Source organism: Thalassophryne amazonica, chromosome 3 (genome assembly GCF_902500255.1).
Source record: "Thalassophryne amazonica chromosome 3, fThaAma1.1, whole genome shotgun sequence".
Classification (NCBI taxonomy): domain Eukaryota; kingdom Metazoa; phylum Chordata; class Actinopteri; order Batrachoidiformes; family Batrachoididae; genus Thalassophryne; species Thalassophryne amazonica.
In genome coordinates this window covers 102,130,394-102,158,049 of record NC_047105.1, presented here as the reverse complement: position 1 = coordinate 102,158,049, position 27,656 = coordinate 102,130,394, and the positions used below count along the sequence as shown (strand labels likewise).

Sequence of the window (27,656 nt, the reverse complement as noted above, 5' to 3'; positions counted from 1 at the left end):
GTTCAGGAATAGAAAGGTGAAGATGAAGGTGACAACATGCCATTGCAAGAATGGGGATGGAAAATTTCTAATAGTCAGGTTGTCCCAATCATGACTGACTTGCAAGCAGCATCAGATTCTCTTCTGCATGCTGTGAGATGTAACTGCAGTACTGACTGTAGTACACTGCAATGTACATGTCGCAAACTTAACTTAGATTGCTCAGCAGCGTGTGGCAACTGTAGAGGTACAGGGTGTACAAATGCAGGCCAACTCAATGATAACCAGGATGATGAGACTGAAATTTGAACAAGTAAAATTTCAAGTGTCATGATGTACACAATACTGATTTCACCTGAACTTTTATTATTATCATGCTTCATTGGTTTTACTGTAAAATTAGTGTGTGATTACATCTGTGTCATTAAAAAAGTTAGTGCAGCTGACAAGCACTAAGAATATTATTATTACATTCTTTAAACAAACTTTTCAGAACAGTTACTTGGTTTCAACATAATTTCACCTTTTTTAGCTAAGTGTAGATGGCTTATGTGCTGTATCTCAAAAACTGTAAGAGCTACAGCCATTCTTTTGGTGCTAAAATGTCCACAATACACAAGTTTATTTTCAACTTCAATACATTTCTGGGCCTTAACTGCAATATTTTTAACGTAATAGTACACAACCAAATTGCCGTCCTTGAGTGTATGTAAAACTACAAATATACTGTATCTCAAGAACCGTTACAGATAGAGACTTAATTTTTGTGTCAAAATGTCCACAATACCCAAGTTTATATTTAACATCAATACATTTATGTGCTTAAATATTGATATTTTTTTGCGTTATTTCAGAAAAAAACAAATTTTTGCATGTTTTCGGGTGGCCATCTTGGATTTTGGGAGTGTTCCCGATTTTTTTTTATCTTTCTAGACTTTTAGTACGTTTTATAAAACAGTTTCATGGTTCAAATGCCACCAAAATCATTTCTGTTGCAATTTATTCTGGGTCAAACCATAAAATGACTGGACTAGTGTTCCTTTGTCCTGCCTGTCTCATAGTGTGTTCCTGACCTCCTGCCTGGTGCAACGACCACATCTCAAGCCTGATGATTTTTGTACTACTGCTTTTTTCTGGACTGCCTACTTGTGTACCAGCCCCTGCTATCCACCTTTTTACAACCAGAGCTGTTTGTTTGAGCTGTGCATTTGTGTCCAACAATTCCTGACCAACCAGCCTGATACTTTGTCACCATTTTTACTGTTTGTAACCACCCACCTCCTTAACGTTCATCCAGAGATAGCACAAACTGCACCTTTTGTGGAATCATTATGATCAGCCAAGTGTGAGATATGTGATAATTATGATCCCTGTGCAATCTTTAATTGACACATATGTGGTGATAGCTGCCATTCTGGGATGGATACCACACACTTTTCTGGAGGTTATACTGAGGCTCTTTGAAGAACTAAATTACACACAGATTTTTTATTCTTTTTTCTGATTTAAAAACAAAATAAAAATTAATTTTCAACATTAAGAAACTATTCTTTGGCAAGCATTCCTGAACAAGCTCTACCACAGTTAGGTGAGTGTGAGCTATGGCTGTACATACGGTGCATCCAGAAAGTACGTATTCACAGCGCTTCACTTTTTCCACATTTTGTTTTGTTACAGCCTTATTCCAAAATGGATGAAATTCATTTTTTTTCTCATAATTCGACACACAATACCCCATAATGACAATGTGATTTTTTTATTTTTATTTTGCAAATTTATTAAAAAACAAAACACTAAGACTTCACGTGTACAGAAGTAATCACAGCCTTTACCATGAAGCTCAAAATTGAGCTCAGGTGCATCTTGTTTCCACTGATCATCCTTGAGATGTTTCTACAGCTTTATTGGAATCCACAAATTCAGTTAATTGGACATGATTTGGAAAGGTACATGCCTGTCTACATATAAGGTCCACTATGCTGATAGTGCAGTTTATGTGGCAGGGAGGGAAATTTGTCCAGTTGAGAATGTGGCCTGTTTCCGCAGATGTGTCCATAAAAATCATATAGGGATATGCTTTGCAAACTTAATACCCATTACTACATGCCGATGTGTGCTGTGTCAACCTGATCCCCTCAGATCTCAGAAGCTAAGCAGTGCGTACCTGCGTGGAATGTCCCAAACCTAAATCTACTTCTAGGCATCTTATATGTGCCTATATAGCCTATAATGCCTATATATGCCTATAAGGTTATATATACCCTGGAACCACCCCTAAATCCAAACAGTCCAACTGTCAACCCCACTGAGGTCCTTAGCCTGGGTCTCATTAACATAAGAACACTGTCCTCAAAATCAATGCTGATTAATGATCTATTTATGGATCATCACTTAAATATGATTGGGTTATGTGAAACCAGGCTTTAACCTACAGCTGTCCCCTACAGCCTCCCCTTAATTGAGGCCTGCCCACCAGTGTACACATTTAGTCACGTCTGTCATGATGCGAAGCAAGGCATGGGTGTTGCTCTTATTTTTAAATCTAGATTTAGTTTTTTAGCTGTTGGGGGGGCACAAATATAATTCGTTTACCCATCTGATTCTGTGCTCTGCCCACAATGCTACGTATTGCTTAGGTCAGAAGAATAAAAATCAGCCATATTACTTTGTCATTGTATATTGTCATGGCCACTATACGCGTCATGGCTTCCTATCCCTGTGAGAGCAGATTTTAAGGTTTTGCTACTAACCTATAAAATTGTTCACGGACTGGCACCTCCCTACTTAGGCTCTGCATTCTCAGGGTGCAGGACTACATTGGCTGAACAAAAATTGAGTTACGACAACAATAATTTAGCATTTGTTTCTCCTCATTGAATAAACTTGTTATTAGAAAAAAATATGTGTGTAGTTCAAGCAGTTTCTCTTTATAAATACATTTGCTGAAGATCTAAGGGTTTAACCCTCTGGGGCCAGTGCCATCATATGGCAGATGGAGAGCCTCTCATACAATCTCACGTGGTCAAACAGTGTATGAGTATCAGGACTGCTCGACTAGTTTTTCTGTGAATGTTACTGGATAAGCCTGTGGCAAGCTCTCTCGCTCCAGCGTAAAGCACTGTTTACCATATCAATGGAGCAAGGGGGGAGGGGCCGCTCCTAAAATTGAATGAGCCTCGAAGTGTGAATGTTGCTTTCAGAGCAGGAGGGAACACACAGTCAACTTCATAGTAGAAGATTGTGATGTGACCTTTGTGTAATAGCAGACATAAATTGCTTTGAGATGAAGACAAACAAAACGCATAGACCATTTTGTATATATTGTTCAAAATGTGCATTTGTGTTTATTGTTTGAACCTTTTTGTTGTATAGTCTTTCACACTGGAATCCAAATTACCTTTATAAAGTGTCAAACCAGTTGTTTATTATAGTTTGCTGTGTGTTTTGAATAAATGTGTGTGGAAAATTATTTCCCGCTTTACTTTTTCCTTTCTTATTTCTGATTGTAAATCTGTATTACACTTATAAAACACAACTATAGCATATATATTTTGAAAGTACAGGTTGTCCTGAAATAAAAAGAGATATAAAACTTGGTTGTGGGATGCAGGGAGAGCTGTTGACAGCAATAATAAAACATTAATGCCAGCTTAGTGAACTGTCCAAAAAATGCCCTCGGACCCCAGAGGGTTAACCACTGAATCTGAAACATGATGGCAGAGGCATGAAATGACGTGGAATAAGTCTCTTTGCCAAAGGGTATTCCATGTGACGTCAGTGACCCTATGGCCTTGGTGGAGTTTTGCGCTCTCCGAGTGCTTCTAGTTGTCTATCCGATGGCTGATTCTGTTTTTCTCTCTGTTTGAGGTGCGGCTCCATCCAGAGATGGGAGTGGGGTCTACTTCTGCAACCCTCTCGTCCCGTGCATTGGCAAAATTTCCTGTATATTCAATTTGTAAATTATTTTGTCAGTTGTGTCGGTAGCATGGCCCTAGCAGAGGGTCACACTTGGTCTGCTTGAGGTTTCTTACTCAAATCATCAGAGGGAGTTTTTTCTTACCACTGTTGCCTGTGTGCTTGCTCTGGGGGTTGGTAATGTTAAACCTTACTTGTGTGAAGCACCTTGAGGCAACTTTGTTGTGATTTGGCACTATATAAATTAAATGAAATTAAGGTCCCACAGTTGATAGTGCATGTCAGAGCATAAACCAAGCATGAAGTCAAAGGAATTGTCTGTAGACCTCAAAGATAGGATTATCTTGAGGCAGAAATGTGGTGAAGGGTCCAGAAACATTTCTGCTGAATTGAAGGTGCCAATAAGCACAGTGGCCTCTATCATCCATAAATGGAAGATGTGTGGATCCACCAGGACTCTTCCTAGAGCTGGCTGTCCATCTAAACTGAGCGATCGGGGAAGAAGGGCCTTAATTTGGAAGCGAGGTGAAGAAGAACCCAATGGTCACTCTGTCAGACCTCCAGCTCTGTGGAGACAGGAGAACCTTCCAGAAGGACAACCATCTCTGCAGCAATCCACCAAGCAGGCCTCTATGGTAGAGTGGCCAGATGGAAGCCAGTCCTTAATAGAAGGAACATGCCTGGACTTTGCCAAAAGGCACCTGAAGGACTCTCAGACCATAAAAAAACAAAATTTTCTTGTTTGATGAGACAGAGATTGAACTCTTTCACATGAATGCCAGGCATCATGTTTGGAGGAAACAAGGCACCATCCCTACAGTGAGGCATGCTGGTGGCAGCAGCATGCTGCGGGGATGTTTTTCAGTGGCAGGAACTGGGAGACTAGTCAGAATTGAGGGAAAGATGAATACAGCAATGTACAGAACATCCTGGATGACAACCTGCTCCAGAGTGCTCCTGACCTCATACTGGGGTGACGGTTCATCTTTCAGCAGGACAATGATCCTAAGCACACACCCAAGATATCAAAGGAGTGGCTTCAGGGCAACTCTGTGAATGTCCTTGAGTGGCCCAGCCAGATCCCAGACCTCAATCCATTTGAACATCTCTGGAGAGATCTGAAAATGGCTGTGCACTGATGCTCCCCATTCAAAGTGATGGAGCTTGAGAGGTGCTGCAAAGAGGAATGGGTAAAACTGCCCAAAGATAGGTGCAACAAGTTTTTGGCGTTATATTCCAGAACACGTGAGGCTGTAATTGCTGCCAAAGGTGCATCAACAAAGTATTGACCAAAGTGGGTGAATACATATGTACATGTGATTTTAGTTTTTTTTTTTTAAATAAATTTTGTGAAAAAAACGTTTTTTCATGCTGTCATTATGGGGTGTTGTGAGAAGAATTTTAAGAGAAAATGGTTTTCTCCATTTTGGAATAAGGCTGTAACATAACAAAATATGGAAAAAGTGAAGAGCAGTGAATGCTTTCCGAATGTACTTAACTGTAAATAATGAGTGCAATGAATTCCCAGTGACGTTCCACAAAGCTTTTGCAAGAAGTGATTTTATAGTGATTTGATGCTTTTTTTCCCCTATTGTCCACAGCAGAAGCAATTTATCTGTTTTTAACCTCTTACATGCTACACCTGCTGTGAAACAGCTGCAGCATTTATTGTGCTTGCCCTGTAATGTATACGAGGTCTCTTAGGTAATAAACCGACCCTTTTATTTTTTTTTTTAACTATATGGATTTGAATGACATGCGATTACACCAATCATGCTTGAACCCTCGTGCGCATGCGTGAGTTTTTTCACGCGTGTCGGTGACGTCATTTCCCTGTGGGCAGGCCTTGAGTGAGATGTGGTCCCGCCCTCTCGGCTGAATTCCTTTGTTTCACACGCTGCTCGAGACGGCGCGCGTTGCTTTATCAAAATTTTTTCTGGACCTGTGAGGAATATCCGAGTGGACACTATTCGAGAAATTAAGATGGTTTTCTGTGAAAAGTTTAACGGCTGATGAGAGATTATGGGGTGTTTCTGTCGGTGTAAGGACTTCCCACGGAGCGGGACGTCCTGCAGCACTTCCAGGCGCTGTCGTCGGCCTGTTTCGAGCTTAAAACATCCTAATTTAAGGCTTAATTCACCCAGGACATCGTGAGAGAACAGAGAAGATTCAGAAGAGGCCGGCATGAGAAATTTATGCGGACATTCCACTGTTTAAGGACATTTTTTTAATGAAAGACGTACGCGCAAATTCGCCGAGTCGTTTCTGTGATGACTCGGCAAATCTGTGTGCGCCGCGACAGGAAAAACACCTTCGTGTTGAAAACCATTTGTAGAATTCAGGCGGCTTTTAATGGCTTTCAACAAGTGAGTAACTGAGAAATTGTTTAACAGCTTGGGCATGTTCCAACTTGCCCGTTAAGATTTCCAATGGAGGTGTTTTTCCTGCCGCGACCCCCCGTGGTCGGGTCCAGCCCGACATGCGACTCTGCCCGCACGTTCTTTCATTACAAAATGACCGTTAACAATGGAATGTCCGAATAAACTCCTCATGCCGACTTCTTCTGAAAGTTCTCTGTTCTCTGACGACTTACTGCATCAACAGAGCCTGAAATGTGGAAGTTTTCAACTTGAAACGGCGAGACGCTGCCGCCTCGAAGCACAGATCGCCGTCAGGCGCCGTGGGCCGTCCTTAAAGCGACACTACCAGACCAAAATCTCTCATCAGCCGTTAAAATTTTCACAGAAAACCAGCTGAATTTATTGAATGGTGTCCACTCAGTTGTGCCTTACAGTTTTGAAAAAATTTTTATCAAACAAAGCAACAGTCTCTGAGCCATTCCTAAACAATGAAAAAAATCGACGAGCGGGTGGACGACTCCTCACTCAAAGACTGCCCACAGGCGAATGACGTAACCGACAGGCGTGAAAAAACTCTCGCATGCCCACGAGGGTTCAAGCATGTCTGATGTAATCACACGTGATTCAAATCCATATGGTTTTTGAAAAAATAATAAGGTCGGATACTTTTCTAATAGACCTCGTACATGTTACATTAGTCAACTAGTAACATTAGCATTTACTCTCTTTTACTCTGTAGGTCTTTGAGAGATCTGTTGTGTGTATAGTTGCTTGGCCAGCAGTCATTTATTTTAAAATTTAAAAACTGTGAAGATACAGATTATTTTCAGTGTTTCAAATGTTATAAAAAAATAACTGCCAAAGGAAGACTTGGTCTGTTTCCAAGACCATTTGGGAATGTTTCATTGAGCAAAGTTTCAGTCAGATGGTCTATCCGAGCTGTTTCCGGCTTAAATGTTTATTGGAGAGAATTTTATACATGTGTAATTACTGGATTTTGAGGATCCTTAATTTGAAACCCCACCTATATTGAAATGTAAAACATAGGTAAACATAATTATGTGTCATATAACCCCCCCTTTACATATCTTGTAAATCTGATTTTCTCATTGTCTTCTGTAATTATAACATAATTTAATGTTTTTGTATTCTGTTCCATGTTTTCAGTATCATAATTTACTCTTCAAGCCTGTGTAAAAGTTTAATTAATCTGTTTTTTTTGTTGTTTTTTTTATGTACATGATAGCATTTGCTGATAGAAACCAAGCTCTTTATACCATGTTGTTCTAAGTATAAGAGAACCCCGACTTGTAAGATAGCAGCCCCACCCCAGACATATTTTTGGAAAAAGACTTTCTGAAGATCAAGTCTTCTTTAAAGTAAACAAATAAATAAATTCAAGAAAAATGTTTTTACTTGAAAACAATGCAAATAAAAGCACATTTTATTTGCAGGACCTCATTTCTTTTTTTCAGCCATATTCTGACATACTTTCATGTCAGTCTCTTGGAAGTGGCTGGTTGTAGGACCATGGCAAAATTTCCTCTGACGGAATTTTTAAGATTGTGTTTTTGGGATTGCCGTTTTCAAAAATTACAACCGAGCCATATTCCTTGGCTGCTTGAGAGCTGTTTGTTGACTTGACATTTGCATCACAACTCAGTAGTGCAAGCCGCATATATTGAGTGTAGATTTTTTTAACTGAAAGAAAAACAAAACAAAACAAAACACTGACACGGTGCTGTGGAGCGCTTCATTCCAGCAATTTCATTAAAAAAATATTGTCTATGGGATTTGTTTGTATGACAAGAGTAAATGGCTGATGGCAAACTTACAATGCATGTGGGAATAAATGCAACACTTAACAGCAACTGCTTCTATAGAAAGACACATCAGTCCTAAGGGCACATTCCTTTCATGAGTACTTGGCCCCACCCACTGTCGTAAATGTACTGATTTGTAAAAGCCTCGACCCTAATATAAGACAACCAAATTTTTAAAGATGTATTTAAAAATAACAATAATACCATCTAATATTTGGAAAAATACTGTGTCTGATTACACTACACAGATTTATTTGCCAAGCATCCAGGGCACATTAATATATAATAGCATTACAACTTCCTGAAGTTAATTTTTGTCATCATTCATTCAAGTAAGAAACATATTCAGTTGAATTAAAAAGAACACAGAGCCAGAAACTGAGATGAACTGGTATGATTCATAGTGTTGACCTCTGATTGCTCTTTAAAAATTAAACATTCATAGCAAGTGTTAAACAGATCACCAAAGCTGTATAATTACATATCTATGTGACAGTAATTCTCTGCTCTCATCTGTGTGTTTTATTTATTTATTGTTTTAGGTCACACGATAGCAAGAGAATCAGTGAACTGGGAAGAAGCCTCTAACGCTCCACATGGAAAGGATGGTTATCTCCCATATTTACCATACAATGAGGAAAAGACCACAGACTCAAATGCTGACAGACTATCCATCACAGAACAATGGGATCAGTTGCGCTCATTACAAACTATTTGGCTGTGTGAAGCCAAACATAGTGAATACACAGTATCTTGGCTATTGAGACTTTTGGACTGCAGTCATGGACACCCAGGGTATATCTGGACAAGACTGGACTCTTATTTTCCAATAATGGTGTTAACTGATAAGAGAAAACAAAGTGTATTTCAAACACTAAGCATATTTTAAAGTATATATTTCAGCATTTGTGAATGAGTGTGAGAGCTGAGAGCTGTTGTTAACATGTAGAGCTTGCTCTGGAGATAGTAGAGATTATCTGGAAGAAATAAAAGAGATAGAATCTCATAACTAGCAAATAGCAAATTAGCATCAAATTGCTCTTGTGGGTAAAATCGCTATTGTGACGACTGTTCCGCGAGAGTCATTTTGCAGTTCTAATTAGATGCTGCAGTGTAGGATCACAACAACATATTAAAAATTCATGTAAGATATTTGCACTAGTTGAAACTGTTTTGGGGAATGTTTTGTTTTTATTATCATACATCTCCCATCTTTTGCTGTGGATGTCACATACAGCTGGCACATTTTGTAAAAGCGTCTGACACTTGAAATAGATCAATATATTCCTCGCCCCTTTATAACTTTGTAGTTATTGGTTAAAAATGGCTCTGAGTTTGGAGTCCTGCTTACTTACAGCTTGTTGCAATATGAACCAACTCATCTATCTCATCTTAACTCAGCAGCATTGTCAAACTTTCAAATTTCTCTACATATATTTGGCCTATTATATTCTGTCTGTGACATCTTTTCTGTTAACTGTTGAAAGACGAACCATAAAGTGTTTAAACATGGTAAACGAGTTGTTTTCCTGTCATTATTCCACGTTATCAGGTTTTTTTAATGCTGCCATTGTCTTCCTGAAAATCTTCTCTTTTCCACATGTTTCATGCTTAAAAATACAACGCTGTTATTGTTGTGACTGCCTTCATTAGGAGATATGCTTTTGTACTCTACCCACTGATTATTTCCAGAAGCCCTTAGACATCTATGCCTCAGAGAGATGTGCAGAAATAATTGCCACAGATAATGGTACATCAACCTTTTACAAAGGTGCTCCCCCCAACAGGGTGTGATCATTGTAGCACTGAGTACAATAGCACAGCACCCAAACAACCATCTAACATCTCAATTATCTCTGTCCATGCTCCTTCATATTCCCCTCTCCATAGAGCTCTCTCTCTTTCTCTATCTCTCTCTTTGTTTTGCCCCTCAACCTTTTTGTTCCATGTGGCAAATCACACAAACAAACCAAAAATAGGCAGTTATAAAATATTTTTCATATATATATATATGCTTTTGCTTCTTATGCCAGCACAGCATTTTCTCAAACTGTGTCTGTCTGCCTCTATGATGTGTGAATGCTGGGTCAGTGCGTCCCTGGGTGAGCCCGCTGGGGGGCTCTCCTCTGTGAATGAGAGCCCCGCCTCTCCTGCCGCTTTCAGACGTGCTGCTTCTTGAGCTATGATAAATCTGCGGGAGCCGAGGCTCTGCCACTGAGCTCTGAGCCAGAGGGAGCTGTGGGACAACAGGGCGACCAGTCACATGCAGCCCTACTCTCATTACTGAGAGGCCTGGATAGCACCAGGCTTCTCTCGGGACCGCTGACATGGAATATTTTTAGGCGTACGGTGCAGCATTGCAGTTGGGCCGCAATGCCCTCTTTCCTTGTACAGCACTGGTCCACTTACGGTGGTGACACTCTGCAGCCATATTTTTCACGCAGAAACTGTCGTAATTTTTTTTTTACCCATCAGGTTTTGTGAAGACTTTGCATCTGTCCATTTGTCTGTGCTCAGCATAAGTCCAGTCTTCAAATTTACAGGGAACATTCTTAGGACATAGACCTTGGACAAGCTCAAAGATGGCTAACCTTGACATTTTTTGAGGTATTTTAAGAGGTTAAAAAGTCACATTCTGTTTCAATCTGTCCTTTTTTTTTTACTGGCCAATCAGAGTAGAGCTGCACTGTGATGTCAGTGCCTGGTATCTCCAAAACCACTTCATTTTGTGTGTTTACATGCATCACACACACACTCAACTTCAACTGCTTATCCAAGATCAGGTCGCGGGGCCCTGGAGGCTATCCCAGCAGTCACTGGGTGTGAGGCAGGGTTCACCCTGGACAGGACACCAGTTTATCGCAGGGCCACATATAGACAAACAAACACATTCACACACACCTACAGACAATTTAAAGTTTTCAATCTATGCCCGGAGAGAACTGAGAGAACATGTAAACTCTACACAGAAAGGCTACAGGTGGGAATCAATCCCATGACCTTCTCCCTGTGAGGCAACAGTGCTAACCACTAAGCCACCATGCTGCCTGTTTATATACATGTTTCTTAAATACTATGTAAAAGCTGGTGACAAATAAACACTTCTAAAACTGATAACACTGTTTTGGAACCTAATAACAGCTCTGAAGTGATTAACAAGTTAGCATGCATCCACTAACTCAAAGCTAACTTCCGCTCTTGTCAAAAGTTCAATGTTACCAGCTCAGCCTGTTCCTCTGCTTAAGAAGACGGGATTATGGGATCTTTCGTGTGGGGCATTGGGGGAGGTCTGTGTGGTTTTATTTGTGTTATTTCAGTTTTATCTGCAAATGTTAAATGAATTGCATTTATATAGCGGTTCTCCATCTGCATCAGATGCTCAAAGCGCTTTACACATCAATGCCTCACATTGACCCCAATGTGCGGGTGCTGCCATAAAAGTCACCCACTACACACTGGGACAAACTAGGGGATTAAAGACCTTGCCCAAGGGCACTTAGTGATTTTCCAGTCAGGCTGGGGTTTGAACCGAGGATCCTCTGGTCTCAAGCCCAATGCTTAACCACTAGATCATCACCTCCTCTGCAACTGCTTGCAATGCTCCCCACCAAACAGTTGGTGGCGGTAGTGCACCGAGTCGGTTTATGATCCATGGACCAAAAAGAGTAGAGGAAGAAGTGTGTAAGTCGGTGTTCTGATGTGATGTCATTCCTGCTGAGAGGCCATTCCACCGCACAACTGCACATATCCAGACTTTCACACCTCCCGCCGTCAGGTTGACGTGCCTCTCTTTATCGCGTTGAACTCCCCAACTGAGTGACTGAGGAATGAAAATACAACAGTGATAATTGTCTTTTCACTTTTGAAAAGTTAAAATTTGCACATACACGATGCATTTACAGCACAATATTGTCCAAACATGGAACTGTCGATTAATGTGACAAGATGCACAATTCGACAAGACCGCACATCTGGACAGAACACCGGCTACAGGGTGGAATGTTAGAGCTCTGCTCTGTTAAAAAGAGAAACAAAGTTTGTGTTCAGTGAGTTAATATGCCTGCTCAGCCTCTGTACCAAGGTTAAGACACCACTGTGCAGGGGAAGGAATTAACATCACGTACACACAGACACACGCACTCCCACAGACGCTGTTAAAACATAAATATTGTTTATAACTGATTAATTGATTGATTGATAGGGGGGCTTTATTGAACATGTACAAATTGTACGTTAGACAATAGGACCTTAATAATTACTTAAACAACTGCAGTATAGTAGTTGCAGTTGCAGTATAAAGAACACAATGCTCATACAGCCAAAGGTATTTTAGTATTGCGTTATATTTTATTCTTTTATCAGCCACTCAGCTGCTCACACCACCACCCAAACACTAAAGTGACACCAATGGAATCATTTATCCTTAATTACACTCAACAAGGCAAAATATGTTTTGATGTTGCAGAATTGTGCAGCATCACTCTGTATGAGTGCTCTGTCCCCCCCCCTTCCTGTCTGTGTCTCCCTGATGTTTGGTGTTCTGTAGATGAGCCAGGTGCCTTGCTCCCTCTGTCCTACATGGCTTTCTGTAGCAGAATCAGTATTTGAGGACAAATTGCAGCGCGTTACTCCCTGGTGAATGGGGTTTGATGTTGCAGCTCAAGCTGCTTATTTAGCTGTACTAAGGGCAGCATCATGAGATTTTTTTTTTTTTTTTTTTTACTCTGGGATACACATGCTGCAGCAGGACTTTGGCTCCAAGCACTCATATGTGTGTCTCAACATCTGAGCAAAGTGTGAAAGATTTCTGTCCTAATCATCCTTCTCCATGTTTGATACCCTTGTCAGACCTCCATATGTTGCATTTTTCACATTCTTGAGGGAGAAATCATTTTAGACATGACCTGAGTGCTGCTCAGGGTACAACATCACTGTTTTATTTATACCCCCATCACACATAGCCGGAATCATGCAGAATGACGTCGGACTTATGAATCGCCGCACATACAAAAAAGTGTTGAATTTCAGTTCCAAGATATTCTGACAGCCATCTGCGGAAGACCACACAGTTGCTCAAAATCAGCAGGTGGCCTTGAGCAACCCAGTCTCATGGGCAAGTCGTGATTCAGCACCACAAAATATACATTAATCTATTGGTTCATGATATTGTGACGAAAAGCACCTCATTTTCGGCACCGCAGCACAAATTCATTCTAATTCATTCCATGATGGCTACATGAAATTAAAAGTGAAGGGGAGCGGGGTCGGGGTGGCTATGGTTAGGGTTGGGGGAAGGAGTAGGATTAAGTTATGGCTAAGGTTAGGGTCAGGGGTAGGAGTAGGGTTAGTAATAGTGAGTTTAAAAAAACCCAGTCACGAAAATTTGACTCATTATGTGATGGGAACATGAAAAAAACAAAAAGCGAGACTGGGCTGCTCCAAGCGTGACGCACATGTTCAAAACTCTCTGGATGTCATCGAGATGGGACACCTAGCTGACGGCGATCTGAACGCCATCTGACTGCAATTTACATATTCTGAAGGCGGCATAAACAGGCTCTGAAACTATTTAAGCGCGTATGAGGGAAGCTTGAGATGGATCAGGCATGGCAAAGCCTGTGGTATGACCTGCACATGCCACTTATATGTGCAGGCAATATGAACACAGCACAAACAAACCGAAGGCACTGTGTCCACTGCGGGTCAATGTGTGGCACAGTGCATGGCGCTGCAGATCTGGACAGGCTGTTATATCCATAATAGACCTTACAGTACAGATAATATTCCTCCCCATGGGCAATGTAAATAATGTGAAATATTGTGCCCATCAAATCTGCGACACCACAGCAGCTGGCAGGCAGTTGCACATGCGGTCACACCTCATGTCAGAGGCTCAGAGCTGAACAGATCTCACTGCTGTAATAAACAAATTATTGCTTGATCACAATTCATTCTGTCGGACATATGAAGTGGAACTGTTTTGCCATGACAACATATGAAACATGAATCTCACCTCCAGACGCATTTCGCAGCACAGTGCGTCAGGAGCCAGTAGCCAGGACCACACAGCCTGTGGTGGAATGCTGGAAACAATGAAATAATGACCAAATAATATTTGGATTTCATAGTTTAGTATTTCCCTCATGCTCATCCTGTTTGAACATTCGCTCTCACTCTTTCCTCATCTCTCTCTAACTCACTATCTTTTTCAACAGGCCGCAGTGCTTGTGGATATGTTGGCAGAAACTCAATGATCCAGAGATTAGTATCATACAGGATTTTTAAAGGTGTACTGCATGTCAGCAAACCTGCACAGCTCTTGCTGTTAAAAAGTGTCTGTCACTAATGTGCAAAAATCCCTGCAAGGGTTGTACTATAACATGCACTTTACTGGAAAATCACAATATCTGCATTAAAACATGTTGATGGACCATACAAAGTGGAGGATTTTGGGTGGGTGGGTGGGCTTATTAGAATTTGTACATACATTATTTCACACTCTTGAAAAGGTCCACTCAGATTGAACTTAGTAATTATTACTACTGTCTCAAGCAGCTGTTGCCAGTTCTCCTTACTATTTGACAAAGTCAAGAAAATTAATTCGATAAAGTCCCTGACTCATCTCCACATGACTCCAGGCTGAAGAACTCTTCTTGATATCATGGAAAAAATAAATAAATTCTGCGCTTTGCAAGAAAGCAGGATGTCAAATTGAGCAGCACCAGAGTGCTCTGAGGTAAGCAGCATCATACTTCTCAACAGGACATTCAGCCTGAGTGTATTCCTTGTCTCGATTTAGCTTGCCCATGACTCATTATGGCTTGAAATACCTCCAGTTAATCCCAAATTCTTCTTGACTGCTTGGATGAATTAATTGTTATTATTGTTTTTTTTTTGTGGATGAAATTTGGTTGCTGAGTTGCACACAATCAGCACTACTGAGCCGCTGAGCCAAACAACATAATATTTCACCGTGGGATGTTGGCCAGATTGCACTCAAACAGTCCACCTCATTTCAGCCTGCACACAGCCCACAACTGCTAAGGGCCCAGTCCCCCTGGCATTTAGGAGGATTTGCGTATGGATTGCGCACAAAATTGGCTTATATTCACTTAACATCCGCAATATGCGTGAAACATGCTTGTATGAGTCGGCCGACACCCGCACACGTCCACAGTTATCCGCAGAGGCACGTTTCTCACCAGGATTTTTGAGCTGCACAAAATTTTGGCTGCGGATGACATCCGCCTTACAAACTCCATACATAGTAAATACACAATACATAATCTATGCGCTGTATATTCACCGTCATCTGCTGATATCCGCAACTGACAGGGATTTGCGGCTTGGCAGCGGACTGGGAGAGTGTGTAAAATGGACATTTTGCGTGCCCATCATGTCCACATCATGAACTAAAATAAGTTGTAGCGACTGCATACAGACTAGCCACGAATAAAGCGTTTTTATTACATCTGCTTTGCATCTGATTTGCGGCGGATGCAAATCAGATGCGCTGTGTTCACAGCTGGACGCCGTTCTTTGTTCTACCGGCTGCCACGCGCTCTGCGCTGAATGCTGCATATATAAAATAATTATTTTGTGGCAGATTAATCATTTTATTCTGCAAATTGGCTGTTGATAACGGCTCTAATCACCTCCTGAATCACAGAGGAGGCTGCAGCTGGACCATTCACACTTGACACGTCAGAAGCACAGCTAGTAGGGGCTCAGAAGTACTACACAAATACACCATACCTGCTGTTTGTGCAGCCCGCAAGACAGAAGTACATCTCACTCTCCACTCCTATGTGTGCTGTGCTCACAGCGCATGCAACCCACACGCCACACAAGTGGCAAGATCGAGTACATTTATCTTGGGGAGATTGGATCAGACTTGACCTCCATGGTGTAGAGTGCTGGAGTGCTGCACTGTAATGCAGCACAGAGTCACAGTAGGTGTTTTCACTCTTTGGACAGCGGTGCAGCCTTGAGGCTTGCATCTGTTTGTATCAAAAGGAATGCATCATGCCACATAAGCTATTTTTATTGTTGAAATATTGAACAATTTTCACGAATAAAGCCTTGACAAAAAAGTATGCACAGTGCGTCCAGCATTACAGCTGACGGTGCCATATACTGCCACAATATCTGAGGGTCTTAGGCCTCCACAGGCAGATGATAGAGGCTGAGGAGAGGCACGGAGTGATATTGGCTGTCCTAATACAGAAACATCAATATCAGAATGCAAGGCGGCACAGGTGGGGGTGGGCCTGCTTCTATAGATACTCTTGGCTTGCGTCACATGCTAGTCAGTAGTGACTGTTTCGTGCAGACCACCTGCATCACAGGGGTGGCCGGTACTCCTGGCTTTTTTGACTTCTGGTAATTTGCAAGACACGCACTCCACAAGCACTGCACACACACTCATCATGTGCATGAGCGCATGGCTCATGCACATGATCGCGCATCGTGCATGACAGCAGTGCACCCTGTATGTGACAACAGCAACAGCATTAACATTGCAACATAAAACTTTTTGCATATTGTGCCTAAAACTCTTGTGAATATATTATCTGGGTTTTTAGACGCTGTTATTGTTTGTTTTATGTAAACATGCGAGAAGCTCAGGTTGTTTCTCCGTTATTTTCAGTGGAAATTGCCGTGAGTTGCGATCGCTTGATTTCATGTCATTCTGGGGGGAAGTAAAGTTTGCTCTTTAACACCCTGCTTATTGTCTTTTACAGCACTGTTTGTCCTGTTTGTTCAAGAGTAATATATAAGATATCTGAAATTCGGTTTCCATTTATGAAGACCCATGCAGGTTAAATGTAGCATCCATCCATCCATCCATCCATCCATCCATCCATCCATCCATCCATCCATCCATCCATCCATCCATCCATCCATTTTCTTCCGCTTTATCCGCCGTCAGGTCGCGGGGGCAGCAGCTCAAGCAAAGCCGCCCAGACCTCCCAGAATATTTGGAATATTTGTTTTTGCAAGTTTTCAGGGTCTCATGCATGCAGTCTCTTATTAATATGATGAAAAGCATAAAAATACATTTTGATCGTATAATGTTCATTTGCAATTGTTGCCATGTGGATTCTCTATGTTGTTTAGACTGGAGCAACTCTCTGGCCTGCAAGGGATTATGGGATATCTCAATAGGGCGAATAGAGTTTATTTCTACATACATATACATGGGGCTCAAGTCAGATCTCAGAATAACCAATTCCATTTGGTTTTTGTACCATTTATACCTTAGCAATCTTCAGTCTAGGGTAATTTTTCTCGATTTTACTATGCTTTCAGTAAGTACTTTATTTATTTATTTTGTATATTGCCCCATGTGTTATTAAAATGGGCAGCACAGTGGATTAGTGGTTAGCACTGTTGCCTCACAGCAAGAAGGTCATGGGTTCAATTCCCGCCTGTGGCCTTTCTGTGTGGAGTTTGCATGTTCTCCCTGTGTTTGCGTGGGTTTCCTCCGAGTGCGCCGGTTTCTTTCCACATCCAAAGATATGCGGATTAGGTGGATTGGAATCTTTAAATTGTCCATAGGTGTGTGAGTGGGTGTGATGGTGTGATTGTGTTTGTTTGTGGCCCTGCGACAGACTGGTGTCCTGTCCTGGGTGTACCCCGCCTCACGCTCTATGACTGCTGGGATAGGCTCCAGCCTCCCGCGACCCTTGATTGGACAAAGCGGTTGAAGATGAGTGAGTGAGTGAGTGTTATTAAAACATTCACAACAATCTCTGCTTTCAGAATATGTGTCATATATTTGTGTAGAACCTTGTATGTTTGAAATATTTTTGGCTTAAAATCTGAAAAAATGAAATGCATTTTTTGAAAATTCTTCAAATCTTTATTGAAAATACACTTTTATTCATGTGAACAAACTGTTTTAGTGTTATGAATGCCTTAACCAAAGTCTTTGGCTCACAAAAGAAGTATATGAAGAATATTGTATAAATCTAAAACAAAATCACTTACCATTTCCAGTTTATGTTTTCTATCTTCACTCCATGCAGAAATGTCCATAAACAGCCATCGTTGGAAGAAAAGTGGAAAGTTTCTCACAAAAGACACCTATTAGCTCCATTGCGGAGTGAAACTTTTTTTTGTGTTGGCAGTATGCATTGTTTGTAGTACTAAATAAATAAAAAAAAAATTAAAAGTGTTTTCAGGTTAATAGGACCTTTTATCTGTTCATCAGCATGTATGTTTGTTAGTTTTTGTTATCATTGCATTTTTCGTCTTTAGCTCACTCTGGAACAGACAAATTACATTACATACTCTTGCAAGTTCACACATAGCAGTCCTATGGAGATACCTTTCAGGACACAAAAGGATCAATGTCAAGGTCATGAAAGGTCAAAACCATAGTTCACCAAAACAACTTTCCTAGTTGCAATTTTTTTTTAATTTTGCCTCCAAACTTCACAGGATGATAGTAGGAAGTCTGGCGCATCAAACATTACCTGGGATGAGCATTTGACCTTGACCTTCAAGGTTAGCACCTAAGGTCGAAAATATCTTACCTGAAGGTCAAAATTAAAGCACTGACAAACCATATCGAGTAGCACTCCAAATTGAAGCTCTCAATGAGTGAAAATGTATATTACATTGGAAGTAAGTACATAGTTTACATAGTTGATCAATACGTACTTGAGGACATTGTCTCTCCACAGCCTTGGTCTTGAAGGTCAATGTCAACGGTCAAGGTCACAGGAATGTGAAACACTAAATTCACCAAAAGAACTTTCCTGGTTGCAGTTTGTGCTTTTTGCCACCAACCTTTGCATGAATATAGGGAATGGCCTTTTCACATAAGCCATTATGTGGGATAAGTGATCAACTTTGACCTTCAGGGTTTGCCTTGAGGTCAAATATGACCTACATGTAGGTCAAATTTCATATTTGAGTGAAGCATCAAATTAACATTTGATACCAAATGTTTCCCACGTTGTCTCTTGTTTTTCGCACAGTTCAATAATTGATGACATGTACAATCCATGCGCCTCTTCTTTGGATTACAGCTGCAACACGCACATTGAAATTTGTGATGACATTGCCACACATCTCAAGAGGGATGAAAAAGAAATTCGGATTTGGAGAATCCCTCTTCTGTTCTCCCTCTCATATGGCTAGCATACTGGCATAGTATGGTACTGTACTTCCTATCGCTTTAAAGTAATTTTATTACCTCCACCAAGGAGGTTATGTTTTCGCTCGTGTCCGTTTGTTTGTTGGTTGGTGGGTTTGTTAGCAGGATTACTCAAAAAATCCTTAACAAATTTCAATGAATTTTTTTTACCAGGGTTGTATCTTGGCCTAACGTAGAAGTCATTAAATTTTGGTAACGATCTGAAACACGATCCGGATCCAGTAATATTTTTTAAGGATTATTTATCATTGCAGGATAGGGCCAATTTCAACATTTTTGCATCTAACTTCATGAAGACAGGTCACAAAGGCTGAACAAAAATTAAGTTACGACACAACAATAATTTAGCATTTGTTTCTCCTCATTGAAACACGTGTAGTTCATGCAGTTTCTCTTTATAAATACATTTGTTGAAGATCTAAGGGTTTAACCCTCTGGGGCCGATGCCGTAGTATACGACGGCTGAGACCAAGCTTTACTAAATTATAAATAACCTTTTAATGATATGAGATAGAAACTTCCTTTTTTTTGCTGAAAAGTTAACTTTCAAGTCACCGTCCACCATCTTTATACTCCTCATAGAAGCTGTGTGATGATGTGAGCAATGTGAGTGTCCAATTGGAATTGATTCACCGTCACATGGTTTTTCAAAATCCAATCGTAGGGCAGATTCACCTCACATGACACACCAAAGATTGTTTTTAGGAGTGATGTGTTACTAGTTTATTATAGTTTGTTGTGTGTTTTGAATAAATGTGTGTGGAAAATTGTTTTTCCGCTTTTCTTTTTCCTTTCTTATTTCTGATTATACAACACTTATAAAACACAACTATAGCATATATATTTTGAAAGTACAGGTTGTCCTGAAAAAAGAGACATAAAACTTGATTGTGGGATGCAGGGAGAGCTGTTAACAGCAATAATAAAACATTTATGCCAGGCAAGTGAACTGTCCAAAAAATGCCCTTGGACCCCAGAGGGTTAATGTCAATTCTGTCATTTGTGCAAAGTTAAGATATAACATATATCTTTTAATGTTGAATAATGCACTAATTCTGAAGTTTTGTAACAAACACAGACAGATGGCATTCTGGGTAAAATTATGCCTCCATTAACACTGATTGGTTGACTCATTCATTCTATGTAAACCAACACATTAATGTGAGGTGTGTCATGTGTTGGTGTTTACAGATAAATGTGCTTTTGTAAAATATGCCATTTTTATTTGTAAAAAAAAGGCTTTTATTAGATAACCGTCTGATATGACCGGTATCAAAATAAATAGAACACTGCCATGATCTACTGGTGCCAGTGCGAGTTTTGGCCCTTTTTCAGCAGATTTTTAATTTGTGCGAGAATTTTTTGGAACGCACTGAGTTTCAGGTTAATCACGCGTCCTGCATTGTTTAGTATACATGGAGTAACGAGCTGCGTTTAACATCTCATGACCACCTCCTGATCGACGATCTATGGTTAGATGAAAATCAAACCTGTTTGATATTCTGGTCGGCCATCGTGAGGGTATCCCGCTGCTGAAGTGCTACAAGTGTCAAACCTCTCACAGTGTGCCTGTGCAAACACTGCAGACCTGTCTTGTCATTTTTTATTTTTTTTTTAAACTTTAATGTCTCCCATCGAGAGTTTTTGTAAATTAAGTTTGAAAAAAAAAGCTTCTGTTTATGTTTTGCTTCTGGAAACACGAGTCCGATGTGTGGTTTTGAACGTGCAATGTGTGTGAGAACATAAATCGTGCGCTCTGAACTTTTACACCGTGCGGTTCTGTAGTACAGTTTGAGCTGGAACCGAGTACAGTGATTAAAAATATCAGCCCAGCTTCAGGGTGAATACTGCCATGAACACTACTGGCCAGTAGATGGCAGTAGAGACCTAGACAACTTGCCAAAACAAAATTCCAGGTAATCTGTGTTGCTACATTTAAGATGCGTGGAACTTAATAAACAGAAACAAAATAACAACGTCTATAAACCCAGAGAATATATTCATGGGTTTTAGGCACTAGAGTTTAATGCTGTTGTCCGTGGAGCCTGATCAGAGTGTCTGAAATGCATTTCTCATGTCGTGAACATACTGAGATTATCCTATCATACCCATAATGCACCTGGACACAGCATGTCCACACTAAAACCTTAAAAATTAGGGCATCACTTTAAAAGTAAAACATATACCTGATATTTTCACTTTATAAAACTTCAGACGTGTTAATTTAAATAACTTGTCCGAAATTAGTTTGGTTAAAATTTGAACCATAAATTAAAAATGTATGCCTCTGGATGACTTGGGTGATATTGCCCACGTATCAGTATGGGGTTAAAAGAAATGAAGTTTTTTTTGTGTGTGTGACCAGTTTTCCTTTGCTTGCAGAGGATAGAGCAGTTTCTTGTAGAAACAACTCCCTTCAGTTTGCAGAGGGTAGAACTACACACAGTGGTGGGCACAGTTCCGATAATCTGATAACAGATAATTATCGAAGATAATGTTTTCATTATCGGGTTATCTTTTTACGTAGATAACTTTAAAAACCATTATCCGACTAATTATCTTCCAACACATTTTTGTCCGCTAACTTTTAGACCGATAACATAGTAAACAAAGATGAACAGTGACAAACACTTTTAAAATCAGTTGAGCACCTACCTGTTAAAAGTTTTCTAACAGATGTATAGTTCTACCCTCCACAAACAGAAGAGAGCCGCAGACGCACACACACACACAAAATTTATTTTAATACCATACTGATACGCTGGCAATATCACCTAAGTCATCCAGAGGCATACACAGGAGGCTGTGCTTTGCCTGCAGGACTGCTACGACTGCACTGATTGGGACATGTTCAAAGAAGCTTGCAGTGACAATCTTGATGAACTTGCTGACGTAGTTTCTTCATATGCCACTTTTTGCAGGGATATGATCATTCCCTGTAGGCGTGTGAAAATACGAGGTCTATTAGATAATAAACCGACCCTTTTATTTTTTTTTTAACTATATGGATTTGAATGACGTGCGATTACACCAATCATGCTTGAGCCCTTGTGCGCATGCGTGAGTTTTTTCACGCGTGTCGGTGACGTCATTTCCCTGTGGGCAGGCCTTGAGTGAGATGTGGTCCCGCCCTCTCGGCTGAATTCCTTTGTTTCACACGCTGCTCGAGACGGTGCACGTTGCTTTATCAAAATTTTTTCTGGACCTGTGAGGAATATCCGAGTGGACACTATTCGAGAAATTAAGCTGGTTTTCGGTGAAAAGTTTAACGGCTGATGAGAGATTATGGGGTGTTTCTGTCGGTGTAAGGACTTCCCACGGAGCGGGACGTCGTGCAGCACTTCCAGGCGCTGTCGTCGGCCTGTTTCGACCTGAAAACATCCTAATTTAAGGCTTAATTCACCCAGGACGTCGTGAGAGAACAGAGAAGATTCAGAAGAGGCTGGCATGAGGACTTTATGCGGACATTCCACTGTTTAAGGACATTTTTTAATGAAAGACGTGAGCGCAAATTCGCCGAGTCATTTCCGTGACGACTCGGCGAATCTGTGTGCGCCACGACAGGACAGACGCCTCCGTATTGAAAACCATTTGTAAAATTCAGGTGGCTTTTGATGGCTTTCAACAAGTGAGTAACTGAGAAATTGTTTAACAGCTTGGGCATGTTCCAACTTGCCCGTTAAGGTTTCCAACGGAGGTATTTTTCCTGTCGCGACCCCTGTGGTCGGGTCCGGCCCGACATGCGACTCTGCCCGCACGTTCTTTCATTACAAAATGTCCGTTAACAATGGAATGTCCGAATAAACTCCTCATGCCTACTTCTTCTGAAAGTTCTCTGTTCTCTGACGACTTCCTGGGTCAACAGAGCCTGAGATGTGGAAGTTTTCAACTTGAAACGGCGAGACGCTGCCGCCTCGAAGCGCAGATCGCCGTCAGGCGCCGTGGGCCGTCCTTACGGCGACACTACCAGACCAAAATCTCTCATCAGCCGTTAAAATTTTTACCGAAAACCAGCTGAATTTATCGAATGGTGTCCACTCAGTTGTGCCTTACAGTTTTGAAAAAATTTTGATCAAATAAAGCAGCAGTCTCTGAGCCATTCCTAAACAATGAAAAAAACGACGAGAGGGTGGGCCACTCCTCACTCAAAGACTGCCCACAGGCGAATGACGTAACCGACAGGCGTGAAAAAACTCTTGCATGCCCACGAGGGTTCAAGCATGTCTGATGTAATCACACGTGATTCAAATCCATATGGTTTTTGAAAAAATTAATAAGGTCGGATACTTTTCTAATAGACCTCGTATTTCCCAATAATAAGCCATGGGTCACGAGGTCAGTTAAGGCTTGTATATAGGCCAAGAGACTTGCTTTTAAACATGGATCAGCCTCTAGCGGCATACAGCCACTAAGGAGGTGAAAATTGGGATTTTAAAAGCAAAACGGCACTATAAAATGAAGCTGGAGAATAAGATTGCGTTGAATAATCTTGGATCTGCTTGGTCAAGCATGAAAGCCATTGCAGGCCTCCAACATTCTAAAGCCAGCAGGATCATCTCTTTGGATGGCTTCCAGTCTAATTTTGAATTTGCAAATGCTCTTAACTGTTTTTATACACGTTTTGATGTTTTTGATTTTAGTCAGGAAATACAGGAAGTGAGTCATAAAGTGTGTGACAATCAGCACTTTTTTTATTTCCCAGAAGGATGTTGAAAAATCCTTCTGCTCCCTCAAACCAAGCAAAAGCTGTGGTTCTGATAATATTTGTGGCTGTTTGCTGAAATCATGTGGGAAAGAGCTGAGCTCTATTTTTCAGTATATTTTTAATCAGTCTTTAAAGATGCAGCACGTACCAAGAGTCTGGAAGGATGCTGTTATTATCCCTGTTCCAAAAATCAGTTCTCCCAAGACCCTCAATGATTTCAGACCAATCGCACTAACATCGATTGTTATGAAATGTTTTGAGAAACTTGTAAGATCTGAAAGCTTGAAGACAACGGAACATGACCTTGATCCCATGCAATTCGCTTATAGGCCCAACAGAGGAGTAGAAGATGCTACAGTCACTTTATTAAATTTGCTTTTTAAACATCTGGAGGGGAAAGGAACACATGCAAGACTTTTATTTATTGACTTTTCATCTGCTTTTAACACAATCCAGCCCCATGTGTTAGCCTTGAGACTTTTAGATCATTTTAAAGTAAGTAACAATCTTGTGGGCTGGATTTTGATTTTTTTTAACTGGCAGGACACAGAGAGTGAGAGTGAACGGAACTGTTTCAGATCAGGTTATATCCTCCACTGGTTCCCCACAAGGATGTGTGCTCTCTCTCCACTTTTGTTCATCCTCTATACAAACATGTGCTGTAGCAGCAGAGAGGATAGAACGATTTTAAAGTATGCAGATGACACAGTTATTGTCAGCCTGCTGAAAGACAATGATAGGAGTCACGGTCCAATTGTTACTGATTTTCTTGACTGGTGCAGTAAGTCTTCTTGAGATGAACATCTCTAAAACAAAAGACATGATTATTGACTTTCGTAAAAACAGTGCTCCTAGTCAAGTGGCAACAGTTTTAAAAAGTCAGACAGTGGAGTGTGTCAGCACATATAAATATCTTGGAACTGTCATTGATGACAAACTGAACTTTGAGGCAAACTGTGACGCTGTGTACAAAAAGGGATGCCAGTGCCTCTATTGTCTGAGAAAACTGTCCACTTTTAACATTGACAGAACCGTGCTGACCTTGTTTTATCGTGCTTTTATAGAATCAGTTTTATCCTTCTGTCTTGTTTCATGGTTTGGAAGTGTGTCCCTCAAAAACAAAAAACTGTCTAAACCAAATTGTGAAATGGTCAAGCAAACTGATTGGAGAGTCTCAGCTTCAGCCAGAATCCCTGTATATCAAACAGGTACAGAGGATAGCTGGTTCCATTTTGAGAGACAACTCCCACCCTCTTCGAAGTGAGTTTCAGCTGCTCCCCTCAGGTCGGAGGTTCAGGGTACCAGCTTGTAAAACTAAACGCTACAAAAACAGTTTTGTACCAGCAGCCATCAGTGCTGTAAACAAGTAACAGAAACTTAATATAACTTTTGTATTTATTTTTTGTATAGTCTTTTTTACCTTGTTTTTATGAACAGCAGATTTTTATTTTGTATTTATTTAGTTTTATCCTTTTGGTTCAGTATGATATGTTTTTAGACTTTTTATCTACTGATGTTTTAACTCATCTTGCTTTTATTCTACTTTGGGGCCGTCCTTGTGTTTTTTTTTTGTTTTGTTTTTTTTAGCTTTTTAGCACTGTTGTTGCTTTGTCTTGGTCTGTGTTTACCAAACGAGATGACTCACTCACTAACTGATTTTACCCAAGGGTATAATAATAAATTGAATCTGAATCTGAATCTTTAACTTATGGTTCAAATTTTAACCAAACTAATTTTGGAGAAGTGATTTAAAATTACTGTCATGTCTGACATTTTATAAAGTGAAAATATCAGATATATGTTTTAGTTTTAAAGTAATGTGCTAATTTTAAGGTTTTAGTGAGCACTTGCTGTGCCCAGCAGTGCATTATGAGTAGGATAGTCTAATCTCAGTATGTTCACGACAGGACAAATGCATTTCAGACACTCTGTTCAGGCTCCACGGACAGCAGCATTAAACTCTAGTGCCTAAAACTCTCATGAATATATTCTCTGGGTTTATAGACGTTATTGTATTTGCATTTGTTAAATTCCACACATCTTAAATGTAGCAGACACTGATTATCTGGGATTTTGTTTTGGAAAGTTTTTCAGGCCTCTACTGCCATCTACTAGCCAGTCGTGTTCATGGCAGTATTCGCCCTAAGTACTAAGCATCTGGGCACCAGTAGATGGCAGTGTTCTATTTATTTTGACTCCGGTAATATCAGATGGTTGTCAAATCAACTTTTTGGCATTGCAAATGGCTTTTTTTTTTCAATTAAGTTTAAAAACAAAGCAAAACAACAACAACAAAAAAATAACATTACAAGACAGCTCTGCTGTGTTTGCACAGGCACAGTGCGAGCGGTTGGACGCTTGTAGCCCCTCAGCAGCAGGATAACCTCATGACGGCTGACCAGAATAATATCAAACAGGTTTGATTTTCATTGGACCATACGATCGGAGGTGGTCGTGAGATGTTAAACGCAGCTTGTTACTCCATGTACATTACACAATGCAGGACGCACGATTAACCTGAAACTCGGTCCAAAAAATTCTCGCACGAATGAAAAATCATGTGAAAAAGGGCCAAAACTCGCACAGTGTAAAGCCAACATTTATGTGTCAAGACAATATTGAGTGCACGTTTTACAACATCATAAAATGTGAGCATGGCACTAAGAAAATGAGCACACATTCTCTCCACATGCAAAACATTTTGTGATGACACTTCCAGGGCTCCATAAAAATGCCTGTTTTTACAAATAAAAAATGGAATATTTTACAAAAGCACATTTATCTGTAAACACCAACACACGACACATGTCACATTAATGTGTTGGTTTACATAATGAATGACTGAACCAATCAGTGTTTAGCAGAGGCACTTTTACCCAGAATCCTTTGCGATCTGTCTGTGTTTGTTACAATACTTCAGAATTAGTGCATTATTCAACATTAAAAGATACATGTTATATTTTAACTTTGTACAAATGACAGAATTGACATTAATGGAGTTATTCTATCAGTATTCATTTTATTTATACACCAAACCACAAGTCAGCATGACTTTATTTTTCAAGACCTCCGCCTGACCAGAGCGTTGTGATTGATAGAGAGCTGGCTTTATGGCTGTTCTCATGTTGCCTCTGTGCTGGAAACTGTGTAGTAAACAAGAGTTTCCAGCAGCATCAGGATGTTCAAAGACAAATGTGTGGGCTCATTATTTGGGTCTGTTGTCATTTTTAATATTTCTAGAAGCTATTGTGGTGTTAAAACTCAAATTCAGTTTATTAGTAGTTGCAAATGTACCAGAGACAGTATTGGAAGTTATCGGTTATCTGTAACTTCCCATACATTTTTGGGTGGTTTATCGTTTTATCTTTATCAAAGATAACTTTTCAGTTATCTGATTATCTGTTATTGAAGTTCATTTTTTGGTTATCTGTGCCCACCACTGACTACACATCTGCTACAAAACATTTAACAGGTAGGTGCTCAACTGATTTAAAATTTTCTAAGTATTTGTAGCTGTTCAGCTTTGTCTACCACATTAACGGTCTAAAATTTATCAGGCAAAAATTTATCGGAAGATAATTAGTCCGATAATGGTTTTCTAAGTTATCTGAAAAGATAATCAGAGAATGAAAACATTATCTTCGATAATTATCGGATTATCAGAACTGTGCCCACCACTGTCCAAACCGCAAGAGGCCAGACTGATC

The 27,656-nt window shown here is 40.3% G+C and overlaps 1 protein-coding gene and 2 long non-coding RNA genes across 5 annotated transcripts in view; 2 read left to right on the top strand and 1 right to left on the bottom strand.

Moving 5' to 3' along the window:
* LOC117507333 (chemokine-like protein TAFA-4) overlaps nucleotides 1-9,594 on the top strand; it is a 218,096-nt gene extending 208,502 nt beyond the window's left edge. For all 3 annotated transcript variants that reach the window (XM_034167175.1, XM_034167178.1, XM_034167176.1), the window contains exon 6: nucleotides 8,620-9,594. In XM_034167175.1, the coding sequence (XP_034023066.1) occupies nucleotides 8,620-8,631 (12 nt within the window). In that variant the 3' untranslated portion in view covers nucleotides 8,632-9,594. The remainder of the gene's footprint in view (nucleotides 1-8,619) is intronic.
* LOC117507335 lies at nucleotides 5,486-7,064 on the bottom strand. Its single transcript, XR_004559688.1, has 2 exons — nucleotides 6,941-7,064; nucleotides 5,486-5,591 (listed from the first exon to the last, which is right to left on the bottom strand). It is a non-coding gene; the product is annotated as an uncharacterized LOC117507335 (long non-coding RNA).
* Nucleotides 9,595-11,154: 1,560 nt separating the features above from the next.
* LOC117507987 lies at nucleotides 11,155-27,241 on the top strand. Its single transcript, XR_004559926.1, has 3 exons — nucleotides 11,155-11,236; nucleotides 18,751-18,756; nucleotides 27,232-27,241. It is a non-coding gene; the product is annotated as an uncharacterized LOC117507987 (long non-coding RNA).
* The last annotated feature ends 415 nt before the right edge of the window (nucleotides 27,242-27,656 follow it).